Genomic DNA, 17,475 nt, shown 5'->3' on the forward strand with positions numbered 1-17,475 from the left:
GATCACAGAGGACACTCTGGTTAGTCTTATGAAATGAGTATCAATTCTGTCCAGGGTCAATAAGGAAAATCATTGGTTCATCAGCTCCAACCCCCATTGATTAAGCTTAGACCTACAGAGATTAATTTCTGCACACTTCCAAGCTTCAAGTATTGAGTGCTGAGTGGGTTCCCTCAAGTCAGAGGAGCCCCATGGATCAGAAAGCCAGAGGTCCACACTGCAGGCTCCAGGCAGGCACACAGATGAGTTAGACCTGTGTGTAGCTAGTGACAGCCTGACTGGAAGTGGTCCCAGCAGCTGCAGCTAGAGTAAAAAAATGAGGCCAAGAAGATCTGAGGCTAATAGGTATCTGAAAAAGACTGTGCTGCAGCTGCTGCTGCTAAGTCACTTCAGTCATGTCTGACTCTGTGCGACCCCATAGACGGCAGCCCACCAGGCTGCCCCGTCCCTGGGATTCTCCAGGCAAGAACACTGGAGTGGGTTGCCATTTCCTTCTCCAATGCATGAAAGTGAAAAGTGGAAGTGAAGTCGCTCAGCCGTGTCCGACTCTTAGTGACCCCATGGACTGCAGCCTACCAGGCTCCTCTGTCCATGGGATTTCCCAGGCAAGAGTACTGGAGTGGGGTGCCATTGCCTTCTCCGGTGAAAGACTGTAAAGGAGGCCTAATTTGCAAAATGCTTCCTAATAAGGATGGGTGAGAAAGGTTCCTAGAAGAAATGAAGGCTAAATTGAAACCTAAACCCCTAAAGGATGAGTAGAGGGCAGCAAGAATTGATAAAAAGGAAACACATCATTTTCACAGAGAAAGTAGCTTTCTCCATCTCCCAAGGGTTGAGGGATCTTCTAATGTCTTCTAACCACACCCTACTTCTCCTGCAATAGCTGTGCTTGTACAAAACTGCAATTTTCCAGTCACTTGTCTATCTGCTCCACTAGATCAAAGACTCCACCAGGGCAGAGATTATGACTGTCTTCACCCACTCAGCACTTTTTAGAAACAAAAATATAGATTTAACTGAATTGTCTTTTAGACTGTAAAGAGGTGAAGTAACCCATGTGCAGCTCCTAGCAACTTAAGTGCTCAATAAAACAACAGCTTCTTAAAATCTCTATCATAATATTCAAGTCCTTATCATAGGGCACCGTTCCTGGCATGCACACATTTGTATTACAATAAACAATTGCTGAAAGAAAAGTTCAGGCAGGACCCGATGAGGTCTTTATGTCTGCCAGCATCAATGCTTTCGATTGATGCTGATTTTTCTTTTTATATCCTAAATACTGTCCTCTGAAACTCCAACGTGCTTTGTTTTTATTTTTTAGAGGAAAAAATAGAAAAAATAAAATAAAATGCAAGAAAATAATTGTAAGATGCCGCAACAGAACAGGGGCAAAGGAATAGTGGGAAACCACAGAGATGCTCTGATATTACTAATAGGTAGGGCTTGGGGTGTGTCTGTGTATTTTCAATTTCTTGTCCACTAGATGGTGGAACAGAGTCCCTGTCCTGAAAACAGTTTCATTCACAAACGCGCACGCAGGGCGTTGCACATGAAGGAAATCACTCAATATTTTTCAAGGTTGCCTCTTGGAAAGCAGAAGGCTGAAATAACACGGGAAGAGAAGGTTTGGAAGAGATGAGAAGCGGTGAGAAACGCTGAAATTCTAGGACCAGGGGAGCTAAACTACATTTCCCAGGAAGCCACGGGCGGACCCGCCACACGCCTCACTCCTGCTCCCGCGCTCACGACCCTGTCGTACATCCACCACCCCAAGGAGCACAGGGAGGGCCGCAGAGTCTCCAATGGTGCAGCAGCAGCGGCTCCCACCCGCCAGACCTCCTGCTAAGCCACGACCACTCTAACCTGCGCTCGTGGAGGCGAGAAGACGCAAGCTACAGTCCCTCCGCGCCCGCAAGCCACGTGACCAACTTGCATCATGTGACTCCAGAGGCTTGCGGCTGCAGTCCGTAACCCTGGCAACTGGCTCCCCCCCCCCCCGCCCCCCAACCTTGGACCTTCCGGGAAAGCGCGGAATTCGGAAGCAAAGGTAGGTGAGGCGTGGATACCTGTTTCCCGCTCGGTTCAGCAGCGTCCAGACTGTGCTCAGACCTGCTTCTTGGGGCCTTGAGTTTCGGGTCACTCCCCACCTCCGCCCCGACTGCACTGCGAGCGCCTTTGTCTTATCGCGGACGCCAAACGCGCGTTTCCTGGGGCCGGGTACTCGCTGGGCGGGATCCGCCTTTAACCTAGAATTTGGGGCCAAGAGCTTAACAGCCGCCACCCTGAGCTGAACCGAAATGCAGAAGACGGGGAGGAGGTGTTACTGCGCAGGTGGGCCGAAGTGTTGACCAAGTCTCCACACCTCCCGCCTCTACGAAAGGAAGCTGGGGTCGGAGCTGCTTCAGGGAGTTACAGTCCCTAAGCTGGCGCAGACCCGCCGTTGGATTGATGAGGGGAGACTGGGAAGAGTTTAGCTTTGCGCGTCACCATTGCATAGTTTTTGTGGACCTTCCCTCCCTCCAAAAGATGCTCAATTTGTTCAAATTTGTGTACTCCACTTTGTTTTAGGTAGATTCTGATTCTTAGTAACTTAATGCAGAAATTTGTATCTGGAAGCGTCCCCAGTGTCAGGAACAGTGTATTTTGCAAAACTTCTAAATATGGGTTGATAATCAGCTGAATGATAAACTACAGAACTCCGCCTTTTCCTTTGCAGAAGGGAAAGTCTTTTGAATATGCTAGTTTTTAAAAGTTTTCTTGAGAAGCCCTGGTTTAAGAGATGTTAATACACACACACTCACAGATATGCATAGATTTAGGAAATATTGTGGAGACCACTTTTTAGTTATTGGATATTAAGAATGAAAATGCAATTCTGAACTCAAGTATAATGGACACTGTAAAAGCTGCTTGTTAAATCAATTTTATTAATGAATTAGGAATCTCTCATTCAGTTTACTGGTCAATGATTGTACGTATATGCTAAATCATAAGAGAAATGCCTGCGCAGGAGTGGGATCACTGGATCATATGGTAGTTGTAGGGAAAGAGCAAACTGGCGAAATTGGCAGTGGTCAGGCCCTCTCACCCCAGGGCCTCTCGCCCTCACCCCAGAGTTTGTAAATACATGTAAGAGCTGAGATCACTTATAGCAGTGGGCATGCAGGTAACCTATATAAGCCCCACCTGAAAAGCTCTTGCCTCTGCATTATGGCCAGGTTATGGCTGTGTCTGCTGGGTCAACCATGGCAGAATACATTGCTACTGCTGTGCCAGTCAGGAGAGACTATGTCTGCAGTTCCTAGGGTTCCTTGAATTTTCTTCCAGCTTATGGCTGGCGACTTGCCTACCTTGGGTTCAGGGAACCGACAGTGAGATATAGCAAGACAGTAGTTATATTTTTGGTTTCTTATAAAGAACCTCCATACTGTTCTCACACTATGGAGAACACTCCCAGTGGCCACACCAATTTACATTACCACCAGTAGTGTAGGAGGGTTCGCTTTTCTTCACACCCTCTCTAGCATTTAGTGTTCCTAGACATTGTGGCCTTTCTGACTACTGTGAGGTGATATCTCATTATAGTTTTGATTTACATTTCTCTAACAATTAGTGATGTTGAGGATCTTTTCACGGGCTTCTTGGCCATCTGTATGTCTTTGGAGAAATGCCTATGTAGGTCTTCTGCCCATCTTTTATTATTTTCCTTCCTTTTTATGTTGAACTGTAAGTGAACACCTGAAACTAACATAACATTGTAAATTAACTATATTTCAGTATTTTTTTTTTAAAGAAATGTCTGAAGTTCAAGTCTGCCTGTTTTTTTGACGTGATACGGATTTCCTTAAAGGATGTTTGTTATCTCTTGCCATTTAGTGTTTCCAATGTTGTAAACACTTCAGAATGTTTACTTTGGAAAGTGAAAAGTATTGATAATGGCCCACTGTTTCAAAGAAGAGCTGGATGAAGAGTTTGAACAGTTCATGAAGGAAGTAAGTATATTTTTAGAAGCTATATTGTAAATTATCTCACCAGAAACTCATTTCTTCAATTCTCCCCTTCACCTGTAGGATACAGTCAGTCAGTCATCAGGCTCTGTCACCTGTCTCGAGAGTATATCTATCATCCCTCTAGTTCTCTCCCTTTTCACTGCAGCCATCCTAATCCAGGGCACCGTTATCTCAATAGGCTTCTGCAACAGCTCCTACTTCCTATCCCAGCGGTCCTGCATCTCACTGCAGCCAGCATGGTCTGTGACATAAATCAGACCCTGTTTGTCCAATGTAAAACACTCTATTCCTTCCCATCACGTAGAGAATAAAATCCAGACTGCTTCCTGGGGCTGGCAAAGCCCTAGTGCTTTTGGGTATGTCCACCTCACTGACTTTATACCATTCCTTCCCATGTTCCAGTCATGCCTTTTTTTCTCCTCCAGATATGGCAACTCAGTTCATGTTAGGAGCTGTGTACCACTAGCTGTTCCCTCTGCCAGTACTAGGAGCTTACCTGGTGACTCAGACGATAAAGAATTTGCCTGCCATGCAGGAGACTCGGGTTCAGTCCCTGGGTGGGAAAGATCCCCTAGAGAAGGGAACGGCAACCCACTCCAGTATTCTTGCCTGGAGAATCCCATGGACAGAGGAGCCTGGTGTGCTGTATAGTCCATGGGGTCACAAGGAGTCGGACATGACTGACGTTTCACTTTCCATGCCAATAATGCTGTCTGTTCTTCCGTTGTTTACCTGGGTGGTGAAGATCTCTTCTTAAAAATCCTATGTGAGAGAGGTTTTTTTCCTATTGACCCACTGAAAGAAAAAGTAGCCATCAGGTTCCTTCTTAGTATACCATGTGCTTAATTATCCATGTTGCACTTATAACCATTCATTATTTTACTTTTTTAGGTCTGTTTTCTGCCTCCCATAAGAATGAATGGTCTATGACATAATGGCTGTGTTTTTTTAATTGAAGTATAGTTGATGTACAGCATTATACTAGTTCAGATAGTGATTCTGTTTTCATAGATTATATTCCATCTAGAGGTATAAAATACTGGCTATATTCCCTGTGCTGTATGATATATCCTTGTAGTTTATTTGTTTTAAACACAGTAGTTTGTACCTTTTAATCCCTACCCCTGCCACTATTTTGCCCCTCCTCCTTTCTCTCTTCCCACTGGTAACACTAGTTTGTTCTCTATATCTGAGCGTCTGCTTTCTTCTTTGCTATATTCATTCATTTAACCTTTTTTTAGATTCCACATGGAAGTGATAACATATAGTACTTGTTAACCCTGACTTATTCTACTAAGTATAATACCCTCCAGGTCCATCCATATTGTTTCAAGTGACAAAATTTTATTCTTTTTATGGTTGAGTAACATTCCACTTTCAGTTCAGCTCAGTTGTGTCTGACTCTTTGCGACCCCATGAACCGCCGCATACCAGGCCTCCCTGTCCATTACCAACTCTGAGTCCACCCAAACCCATGTCCATTGAGTTGGTGATGCCATCCAACCATCTCATTGTCTGTCGTCTCCTTTTCCTCCTGCCCTTAATTTTTCCCAGCATCAGGGTCTTTTCAAATGAGTCACCTCCTCCCATCGGGTGGACAAGTATTGGAGGTTCAGCTTTAGCATTAGTCTTTCCAGTGAACACCCAGGACTGATCTCCTTTAGGATGGGCATATATGCATATATACCACACCACCTTTATCCACTCATCTGTTGATGAATACTTAGGTTGCTTCCATATCTTTGGTAGTGTAAATAATACTGCTATGAAAAATTGGGATTCATTTATCTTTCGAATGAGTGTTTTTGCCGCCAGAGATATATCCAGGAGTGGAACCACGATATCACATGATACTTCTGTTTTTAGTCTTTAGAGGAACCTCTCTACTGTTTCCATGGTGACTGCGCCAATGTGCATTCCCAATAACAGTGTACGTGGATTCTCCTTGCTCTACATCCTCACCAGCATTTGCTATTTGTAGCTATTCTGATGGTCTTCACAGGTGGCTCAGTGGTAAAGAATCCACCTGCCAATGCAGGAGACCTGGATTTGATTGCTGAGTCAGGAAGATCCCCTGGAGGAGGAAATGGCAACCCACTCCAGTATTCTTGCCTGGAGAATCCCTTGGACAGAGAAGCCTGACAGGCTACAGGGGTTGCAGAGTCAGACACCACTGAGCATGCACAGAGCCATTCTGACAGGTGTGAGGTGATAGCTCTTTGGAGTTTTGATTTGCGTTTCCCTGATTAGTAATGTTGAGCATCTTTTCATGTGCCTGTTAGCCATGTGTATATCTTGTGCCCATTTTTTAATCAGATTGGGTTTTGGGGCCAGGGGGGAGGTTGCTCTATTTTTGATATTGAGTTGCATGAGCTATTAATGTATTTTGAATATTTACCCCTTATTGAACATATGATATGTGATTGTTTTTTCCCATTCTGTAGGTTCTTATCATTTTGTCAATGGTTTCCTTTACTGTGCAAAAGCTTTCAGGTTTGATTAGGTCCCATTTGTTTATTTTTGCTTCTGTTTCCTTTGCCTTAGGAGATAGACCTAAAAAAATAACTGCTATGATTTATAACAAAGTGTTCTGTCTGTGTTTTCTTCTAGGAGCTTTATGGTTTCAGGTTTTATGCTAGGTCTTTAATCCATTTTGAGTTTTTGTATATGATGTGAGAACTATTGTTTTACATGGAGCTATTCAGTTTTTCCAGCACTACTTCAGTAAGATACTTTTTCCATTGTATATTCTTGTTTCCTTTGTTGTAGATTTATTGACCATAAATGCATAGGTTTATTTCTGGGCTCTCTGTTCTGTTCTATTGATGGATGTGGCATTTTTGTGCCAATACCACAGTGTTGTGATTACTGGAGCTTTCTAGTATAGTCTGAGGTCAGAGAGCTTAATACCTCCAGCTTCATTCTATTTCCTCAAGATTGCTTTGGCTATTCAGGGCCTTTAATTGTTCCATATAAATTTTAGGATTACTCTAGTTCTGTGAAAAATGTCATGCATATTTTGATAGGTATACATTAAGTCTGTAGCTTACTTTGGGTGGTATGTACATTTAATAATAATCTTCCAGTCCATGAACATGAGATATCTTGCTATTTCATTGTATCACAGTCAGTTTCCTTTATCTTTATTTTATAGTTTTCAGACTGTATAGCTTTCATGGGCTTCCCAGGTGGCTTAGTAGTAAAGAACCCAGCTCTAATGTAAAAGACAGGGGTTTGATCCCTGGGTCAGGAAGATGCCCTGGAGAGGAAAATGGCAACCTACTCCAGTGTTCTTGCCTGGGAAATCCCGTGGACAGAGGAGCCTGGCGGGTTACAGTCCATGAAATGGAGTCAGACATGACTTACCGAGTAAACAATAACCACGTCTTTCAGCTTCTTGGTTAAGTTTATTCCTATGCATTTTTTTCTTTTTGATGTGATTTTTAACACACAGAGAGACTATTTTTGTCCATTTATATCTGTTAACATTTGCTTTATATATTTGTTGTAGTTTAGTCGCTATGTCATGTCTGACTCTTTTGCGACCCCATGGACTGTAATGCGCCAGGCTCCTCTGTCCATGGGATTTCCCAGGCAAGAATACTGGAGTGGGTTACCATTTCCTTCTCCAGGGGATCTTCCTGACCCAGAGATCAAACCCAAGTCTCTTGCATTGCATGTGGATTCTTTACTTCTGAGTCACCATATTAGGTGCATATATTTTAATGAATGTTGTATCCTCTTGTGTTGATCCCTTTATCGTTATATAATGCCCTGGGTCTTTGTTATAGGCTTTGTTATAAAGTCTATTTTGTCTGATGTGAGTATTGCTACCCTTGCTTTCTTGTTTCCATTTGTGTGAAATAACTTCTTGCACCTCTCACTTTGTTTTTGTGTGTCTTTATCTCTGAATTAAGTCTCCTGTAAGCAACCTATAGATGGCTTTTTTTGGTTGATGTTGTTCAATCAGCCACCCTATGTCTTTTGGAGCATTTAGTCCATTGACATTTCAAGCAATAGGTTTGTTCTTACTGCCATTTTATTGCTTATTTTTGGGTTTTGTACTACTTCTCTGTTCTTTTCTCCTTTTTATTTCTTCCCTGTGGTTTGATGATTTTCTTTAGTGATATGCTTATGTTCCTTTCTCTGTAGTGTTTGTGTATCCATTGTAAGTTCAAACACATTCTAAAAGATCTGTATTTTTTTCCTCCCCTCTCCAGTATTTTGTGTTTCTGTGTTTTGTGTCATATTTTACATCTTCATTTTTTATCCCTTACCTGTTTATTGTAGTTACAGTTGATACAATTTTTCTTTTCAATCTTTGTGATAATTTAAGTGGTTGGTTCACAGCCTTTACTATATATGTGTCTTAATTAGTGAGATTTTTTCCTTTCCTATATGTACTTGCTTCTAATAGCATTTTCTTTTCCACTGAGAGAAGAGTCTTCAACATTTCTTTTAGGATCACTTTAGTATTGATGAACTCTTCTAGTCTTTGCTTGTCTGAGAAGTTCTTCATCTGTCCTTCAGTTCCAAATGATAAGCCTGCTGGGTAGAGTTTCCTAGATTTTAGTTTTTTTCCTTTTTAGCATTTTAAATATGTCATGTCTTTCTCTTCTGGGCTGCAAAGTTTCTGCAGAAAAATCATCTGATAGCTTGGTAGGGGGAGGAGGGGTGGTTTGCTTGTATGTTACCCTTTGTTTTTCTGTTGTCGCCTTTTAGAATAATCTCTTCCACTTTAAACATTTTAATAACTCTTCAGTTATTATATGTCTTGGTGTGGGTCTATCTGGATTCATTTTGTTCAGGACCCTCCATGCCTCCTGTACCTGGATATCTGTTTACTTCTTCAGGTTCTTCTAGAGGCTTCCCTGGTGGCTCAGATGGTAAAGTGTCTGCTTGCAATGTGGGAGACCTGGGTTCGATCCCTGGGTTGGGAAGATCCCCTGGAGAAGGAAATGGCAACCCACTTCAGTATTCTTGCCTGAAAAATCACGTGGATGGAGGAGCCTGGTATGCTACAGTACATGGGGTTGCAAAGAATCAGACATGACTGAGCGACTTCTCTCTCTCTCAGGTTCAGGAAGTTTTCAGCCATAATTTCATCAAATAGATTTTCAACTCCTTTCTCTCTGACTTCTCCACCTGGGGCTCCTATAATATGAATATTGGTATACTTGATGATGTCTGAGAGGCCCCTTAAGTTGTTTTCATTTTTTAAATCTGTTTTTCTTTTTCCTGTTTGATTATTCTGTCCTCTAAATTCTGCTATTAATTCGCTCTGGTGTGTTTTTCATTATAGTTGTAGTCTTCAGATCTGATTGGTTCTTTTATATTTTCTAGTTTCTTGTCAAAATTCTCACTGTGTTCGTCTATTCTTTTTTCTAATTTAATTTAGGACTAATGCTTTGAACTCTTATCTGGTAAATTGTTTATCTCTGTTTTAGTTTTTGTTCTTTTGTTTGAAGCATATTCCTCTGTCTTCTCATTTTGTTTAACTTTCTCCATCTCTATGAAATTAGGTGAAATAGCTACCTATCCCCATCTTGAACGGGTGTCCCTTTGTAGGAGCATCCCTATACAGTCTGTGTGCGCTGTGGCTTTGATGGGAGAGCTGGATCTGATGTAAACAGGAGTCATGTCTTTCTCCAGGGTGTGCTAATAGCTATCATTTTGGTAAGCAATGGGACTAGAGATGAAGGTGCTCAAGCCAGAGCCAGGTGTCAGCCAGGGCTCCTTCTCTGCTCAGTGACAAACACCACCCTATGAGGGTGAGAGCAGGTCCCAAGTTGCTGGAGCAGAAACCCTGAGGGTCGGGTCCCAGCTGGTTCTGTTCCCTGTGTGTACACTTCCTTCTCCTGGCATTGTCATCTTTCCCTAGAGAGGAGCAGAGCTGGAGCAAGCGGGGCTGGAGTAGGAGATTGGCTTGTTTCAGGGTGGTTACAGGACGGCAGCCAGAGCTCCGTACAGCTTCGTCTGCTTCCTCCACCTTGTTTTGGGAGTAAGCAAGTGTGTGCACACTCCTCACAAGCAGAGTTTGGGTTTCTTACAGCCCTGTTGTCACTGGCTTTCTAACCAGCTAAGGGGACTCCTGTCCCCAGTGTTAGACCCCAGGGCTGGTGCCCCAAATATGTAGTTCTAGACACTTGCTCCCCAGCGTGGGTCTCTGAGCCTTTTAATCCCCTTCCTTTTCTGTATCCCTTCCCTGGAGAACAGGCCCTGACCTGATCTCTTTTCTTTTCTTCGTACCCAAGTTCATATGGATCTTTCTTATAGCTTGTGCCACTTAGCATTTTCAAGGTTCATCCGTGTTGTCTCATCTATTAGTACCTCATTCCTCTTCTGTAGCTGAATAATATTGCATTGTATGGATTTGCCACATTTTGTTAACCTGCTTATCAGTTGATGGACATTTGCGTGCTTTATACTTTTTGGCAATTATCAATAATGCTGCTATGACAATTGTATATAGTTTTTGTGGGTATATGTTTTCATTTCTCTTGTGTATATACCAGAGAGTGGGAAATGCTGGGTCATGTGGTTTAACCTCAACATTCAACCTTTTGAGGAACTGCCAAACTGTTTTCTAGGTGGCTGTACCATTTTTACTCTCTGATCAGCAGTATATTAGTAGTTTTAGGCTTCCAGTTTCTCCATATCCTCAGCAGCACTGTTGTTCACTGGGGAGCCAGCTTTTGTGTTTTACTTTTTATGATTGTAGCCAGAAAGCAATGTGGAACATTGTCAAAAGTGAGAATACCTTCTGTGCATTAGACAGTGCCTTCCCAGGCATTCTCCATTCTTTTATGATCTTTGCCACAACCCTGCAAGGTCGGTGTTACCTTGCCTGTTTTCTAGATGTATAAACAAAATTAACTTATTTTGAAGTTAAAATTTGAACTCAGATCTCTCTGGCTCCAAAAACCTGTAGTCTTTCTTTCATGCCCTTACATAGCCATGAGTTTAGGAGGAAAAGACTGAATCTGAGGCAGGTTATCAGAGTTGGGTAAACAGGGAGAGACAGAAAGGAGAGAGAAATGGGACATTTCAGGGTGACAGTGAAGTTTAAGGCTGAATGGAAAGTGATCCAGTGAAAATTCAGATAAAGTAGAGTATTCTTTCTTTCTTTCTCCCCCTCTTCCTTCCTGGTGGTCAGGAAAGACAGTGAGTTCTTTTTGAACAATTTTAAATGGCTTTCTTACAAGTCATTGAAGTAGAGTTGTTTGCTTGGCAGGTGGAAATGTGTGTGTAATCATCTAAAAAATTTAAAAAGTCATTCCGCTGCCCTAGTTGGGGGACCATACAGTGTCTTTGAAAGTGGACAGGTTTCAGTCAGGGAAACCCAGTTTTGAACCCCAGCTCTGTTATCACTTACTGACAGTAGCAACCTGGGCAAGTTGCTTAACTTCTCCGAGTTTACTTCCCCATCAGTAAATCTCTGCTGGATTGTTTGAAGAGTGAGATAACCTGGGTATAGATCCTGACAAAGAGCAGGCAAGTCATTAATAAATGTTAGTTTCTTCTCCAGAAAAATTGTGTTAAAGTGAGGGTAAAAAGCACTAAGAGCAGAGTTCTGGGTAAGTTTCGTATTAACGAAAGAGCAGAAGAGCCAAAAGCTAGTAGAGTTGGTTAGGAAAAGTCACAGAGATGAGGTGTAACCTGGAGGAGGTGGTACTGTGAACTCTAAGAGAGTTTCAGGAAGTGAGAGTTGGTCGCTGTCAAATCCTGTGGTTTATCAAGGAGACCGCTGATTGTGGTTCTTTATTTGTGGATTTTGGAGGTCTTTGGTGACTGAGGAGAGTTGTTTTGGATGGGTACCAGATTTGAAGGAGTTTAGCAATGACCTTGAGAAGTTAAAATGTGTATGAAAGAAAAGTGATGGGTAGAGTGAAAGGGAGATGCAGGACTGAGGACCTCTGCCTCTCTCGCGCGTTTGTTTTTGTTTGCTTTTTAATTTGTTGTTTAGTCTGACTCTTGTGATCCCATGTACTGTAGCCTGCCAGGCTCCTCTGTCCAAGGAATTTTCCAGGCTTGACTACTAAAGTGGATTGCCATTTCCTTCTTTGGAGGATCTTCCCGACCCAGGGATCAAACCCACGTCTCTTGCATTGGCAGGGGGATTCTTTACCGCTGAACCACCTGGGAAGCCCTTTTCTAATAGAGGAGACTTGAGTGTTCATTCTTTTATCCTACGATTATGCCAGGTGCTGTGCTTGGCCCTGGGGATGCAGCAGTGAGCAGGTTTAATAACCTGAGGGAAGGAGGGATGGGAGTTTGAGGAGGGAGTGAGATAGAGATGCAGTAGGATTACCTGGTAAGAACCTGGTGAGCAGGGAAGTGGGCCCCTCTGCAGGTTCTCCTTGGCGTGGAGAAAAGAATTTCTCTTCTGAGAGAGGAAATCAGTGTCTTAACAGGTGAGTCGAGTGGTAGAGTGAAGGGAGTGAGAAGAAGGGTGGTTTTGACTGTAGGGTCTTCATTTTCTCAGTCAAAGAGAGATACTGGCTGAGGGTAAGGGAGGTAGTTTGGATTTAGAGTAAGAGTTTATGACTGTAGTAAGATTTGGACCTAGAGGGTAGAAAAGGAAAAATAAATTTTTTCATTAAAGTTTATTAATCATTGTGACAAGCACTAATTGTCAAGATCTAAGAGAAACATTTTCAGTGATAAATCTGGGATTCTTGAATATGAAATTCAGTAGCTTATATCTGATTTAGCTTTCAGATGATTCCTTTGAAAATTCAAATAAAACACCTAGACAACCTAAAGAAGTGGAGAAGAAAGATACAGTGCCATGGTGGATAACTGAAGATGAATTTGAAAGTGGTGGTAAATACTGCTAATTTTAAATTATTTGACCACAAGGGGGCAGACAAGCCTTTTGATTCTGGATTTTCTTACTGTGCTGCTTAGGTTGGCCGAAAAGTTCCTTTGGTTTTTTAAGTAAAAGTAAAAGACACAGTTTTTTCATTTTCAACAAGAACTATATTGAACAACATATTCACCATTTTGTTCCACTACCTTCTGCCATTTTTCAGAAAACTTTGTAATTCCATCTTCCCCAAACTATCTTTTTGAGCAAAGAATCGTTCCAGGTGCCTTTTACAGTCTTTCAGGGAATTGAAATTTTTTCCATTAAGAGAATTTTGTAAAGACCAAAGTAAATGGGCATCCAAAAGTACAGTGTCTGGTAAATACAGCGGATAAATCAAAACTTCCCAGCTAAGCTATAACAATTTTTGCCTGGTCATTGAAGAAAGTTGTGTTATCTTGATGGAAGATCATATGGTTTATATTGACTAATTCTGGACGCTTTTCGTCAAGTGCTACCTTTAGTTGGTCTAACTAGGATCAGTACTTGTTGGAATTAATTGTTTGTTTTTCCAGAAGGAGCTCATAATAGAAGGCTTCCTTCCATCCCTACCATATTACAACATCACCTTCTTTGGATGAAGACCAGTCTTGTGTGGTTGGTGGTGGTTCATTTCATTTGCCCCACAGTCTCTTTGGTTCCACATTATTGTACAGTGTCCCCTTTTCATCACCCATCACAATTTATTTTAACATTTTTATTATGTTTCAGTAGAGAATTGCATGTGGATACAGTCAGGAAATTTTTTTGGCATAACTTATGTGGCACCCAAAGTGATTAATGTAACCATACTTGTGCAAAGGATTTTCAGCACTTGGCTTCGATATTTTAAGTATGTTAGCTGTCTCCTGCATGGTATAACATTTGTTGTTCTCAGTAAATTTCTTGATTTGATCACTATCAACTTCAGCTGGGCTCCCTGACCATGTAGCATTGTCCAGCGAGAAAACTCCAGCACAAAATTTCACAGACCACTTTTTAAAAGTTTGATCAGTCACGACACCTTCCCCATTCACTGCACAGACCTTTTTTATGTTTCAGTAGCATTTTTACCTTTCTTGAAATAATAAAGTATGATACACCAAATATGTTCCTTTTTCTTCCATTTTAGTATTAAAATGGATACGCAACAATTCACCAGTTTTGGTAAGGTTTTTATTTTTTTAATGCACCCTGATATGCCAGCTGTCACAATATAATCTAACAAAACTTTTTCTAATGAAGTTAAAGACAACTAAGCTCTACTAGAGCCATTTTTTGGAAAAAATCAAATGAACCTTTTGGCCAACTCAATATAAATATGTAAGGAAAATAATACTAATAGTGAATTTTAAGCTTGCATTGATTTTCATATTATATAACTTTATATTTGTTACATAATTAAGAATCTGTATTTCTGCATTATCAGATTATTTTACATTCAAATAATCTATAATTACTTAGTTTTAGATGGTGAATAATATAGGTATATTTATATTTACATTTAATGGTAAATTGATTTAAGGTGATTTAATAAGCTACTCTGACAATGTATTAATGTCATTGCATTTGGAAGATTTTAATAGACCTGTTGATTTTGGTATCACTGTCTGTTAATAACAGTAAAAAAAACATATGCCATTGTCTTAATGGTAAAGTACTCACTATTGATCCTGTCTAGCACATGCGTATACCTCTCCCAGAACTTTTCCTGGTCACATTTTACAGTGCAAAAATTGCTCCCTTGCCTGTTTCCTGCATTATAGCTAGTATATGTGATACTGCCGAATTCTTAAGGATCCCCTGGCTACCTCTGTTAAGTACCTGTGATAACAGAAACTGTGGATCTTTAAGCACTATTCTATGAACTGATAGGATTTCTATAGTTCTTTTTCCTTGTACTCCTTGACCCTCAACAGTAAATAATAAATATTTAATAAGTAAATATTACAATTTAATAGTCATTTCTCTGTTCTTTTTCACACTTTACAGTAAGGAATTGTCTTATTGAAAAATTCAGTGTATTTTTTCATAAATTTATAAGTCATGCACAATGCTAAAGCTTGTATATGACGAATTTTTTGTTTTAGAGTCTTTCCCCATATTGGTGTTTGAAAAGGATATTATATGATTAAGTACTATTGAAATAGTTGACAAAAATTTGAGACTTAATTAGCTTTAAAATCTCTCTCCTAGAAAGTAGTGAATTAGAGTTGGGGTATGCAAACTTATGCAAACTCACTCAAAAGGGAAAGAATGAGTCCTAGACCAACACTTAATGTAACCTAATTAAAGAGACTAAATTTTTTTAAAAAAGAATGTATCAATCAGTGGATTTGATTAGTAAGGGATGCAAAGGATACTTAGGAAGGAAACTTTGACAATGTCCATTTAAACACAGGGGAGAAGGTTTCTCTACCCAAGAGCATAACCTGGTCCTTCATTCATTCACAAGCATTTACTGAGCTCATATTACCATCTGAGTATTTGGCACTAGTATACAAAGATAAAATATGATTCCGGCCAGCAAGAATGTAGATGCTTCTAAGGGAGAACTGAACCACCCCTCTTGAGAGGAATGCGTTTCTTAAAGAGACGTTATTAAACATCAACGTTGAGCCAATTCTACCTTATAATTTTGCTTTCTCTTTCAATTGCCATTAAGACAAAATGTTCTGCAGAGAAAGTGAAACTTGGTTATACTCTTCATTGTAAATAACTGAATCAGATCTTGGTTTTGGTTGTATTAGTCTCTTGTGAGGTGGGTTAGTGTGGGTCACATCCCTGAGTCCAGCTTCAGAGCCTAGCTAGACCCCTGGACAGATGCCTCAACAGCACTCCTACCGTGGCATGCGTATTTTCGTCTGAAATCTCCTGATTTTCTCTGTGTTGAAGTTATTATGAGACCCATTAAAACCATTATTCACACAGAGCCATGAAGTAATTTGATTTTGAACCCTTTCCAGTAGGACACCAAGTAGGAAATTGAAGTCAGAATTTGTAACTTATTTTGATAAGGCTTTCTTTTAAGCAAAAGTGGTGTTTTTCTAATCTCAGTCTTTATATCATACATTATAGTTATTTTTTCCATATATCAGTTTTTTACAACAGTTATATACTGCTAGGATAAAGAAAATTTGATATTGTATAACTTTTCCAGTATTTTCTAGTGCTTTTAGAATGAAGAGCAAAACCCTTTCCCCAGCCTGTGAAGATGAGCATGGTCCGACGATTGGCTCCTGCCTTAGGGTTACTTCCCCCAGACTACCCTCACTGACCTTTTTGCATCCTTGCATGTGGCCTGCCGTCCCATTTTTGACCCTTGGACCTCCTTGTTCCCCAGCCTGGAGTTGTCTCCCTTCCTTCCTTCATGTAAGGCAGGAGATATCTTTCAAGTGGCATGGTTTATGTATTAAGTACTTGTGCTTCAGAATAATTAATTTTTAAAGTCTTCCATTGGGTAAGATTCACACAATCAAATAGAATTATAATTTTCCTTTTGTGAATTTTTCATCTGATTAATTTTTATTTCATATAGCAGATTTAGCTACTGTCTCCTAGTGTGAAAGTGAAGTCACCCAGTCGTGTCCGACTCTTTGTGACCCCATGGACTAGTAGCCTACCAGGCTTCTCCCTCCATGGGATTCTCCAGGCAAGAGTACTGGAGTGGGTTGCCATTTCCTTCTTCAGGGGATCTTCCCAACCCAGGGATCGAACCCGGGTCTCCCGCATTCCAGGCAGACACTTTAACCTCTGAGCCACTGGGGAAGCTGGTATAACTCATATAATAGCATAACAAGTCTAAGCTGGTATAACAGAATTACTATGTTGGCATAGTGGTCAACACATTGCTCTTAATGTAAATATCCAACTATGTTAAATCCCATCCCAGGACCATTTGGGACAAATGTAAGCTATTTGAAAACAAAGAAGACTTCTCAGCCTGTTATGGAAACAGAAGAAGAGTCTGCTGAAAGGATTCAGTTTCTTAAGAGCAGTGGAACCTCTATCTTGAGTATTGACAGCTTAGAAGCCAATGGTAAGAATTGTGGGGGATATAAGTTGACAGGTTAATTATGATGCTTATAATCAGAATTTTTAGAAAAGTTAACTCTTAGCTCTCTTGGAGCCTCCTTCACTGAAGTGTGTAGACAGATTTAATATCTTCCCAGAAGGTTTAGAATTACACCTCTGGAGAATCCATATAACCTTACATATTATGAACACAAATCTATGTTTGGTGGTAAAAGAATAGGTAAAATATAGATTTTTTTTAAGTTTTGCTATATAATTTCAATAAATGCAGCATTAAAATTAATTTCTTTAAAATTGTATATGTTAATGAAATATATTTGTGCTTTCTATTTAGAGATAGTTTCTGAGCTCAATCATAGTGTTCTCGGATTGGGACTGGACACGTTAGAAGAGCAAGAGGAAAAAGAACAATTTTTTGCCAGGCTTGAGAAAGGCTTAACATCGTCCATTGATTATTCAAGGTTAAATAAGGAATTGGATTCTAATGACTCCATACATTTTAAAGCTTTACATAGGTAATGTAAATACAATATAAACAAATCATTAAATAATTTTTGTGTCTTTCTATATTTTTATAAA

At 40.5% G+C, this 17,475-nt stretch overlaps 1 protein-coding gene across 1 annotated transcript in view; it reads left to right on the forward strand.

Moving 5' to 3' along the window:
* The first annotated feature begins 1,532 nt into the window (after positions 1 to 1,532).
* Positions 1,533 to 17,475, forward strand: part of CEP162 (centrosomal protein 162) — a 96,022-nt gene continuing 80,079 nt past the window's right edge. Inside the window, exons 1-5 of the mRNA XM_069598317.1 lie at positions 1,533 to 2,050; positions 3,880 to 3,995; positions 12,728 to 12,839; positions 16,754 to 16,900; positions 17,231 to 17,411. Of these exons, the coding sequence (XP_069454418.1) occupies positions 3,939 to 3,995; positions 12,728 to 12,839; positions 16,754 to 16,900; positions 17,231 to 17,411 (497 nt within the window). The 5' untranslated portion in view covers positions 1,533 to 2,050; positions 3,880 to 3,938. The remainder of the gene's footprint in view (positions 2,051 to 3,879; positions 3,996 to 12,727; positions 12,840 to 16,753; positions 16,901 to 17,230; positions 17,412 to 17,475) is intronic.

The sequence above is a fragment of the Ovis canadensis genome, chromosome 8 (assembly GCF_042477335.2).
Source record: "Ovis canadensis isolate MfBH-ARS-UI-01 breed Bighorn chromosome 8, ARS-UI_OviCan_v2, whole genome shotgun sequence".
Taxonomy (NCBI): Eukaryota; Metazoa; Chordata; class Mammalia; order Artiodactyla; family Bovidae; genus Ovis; species Ovis canadensis.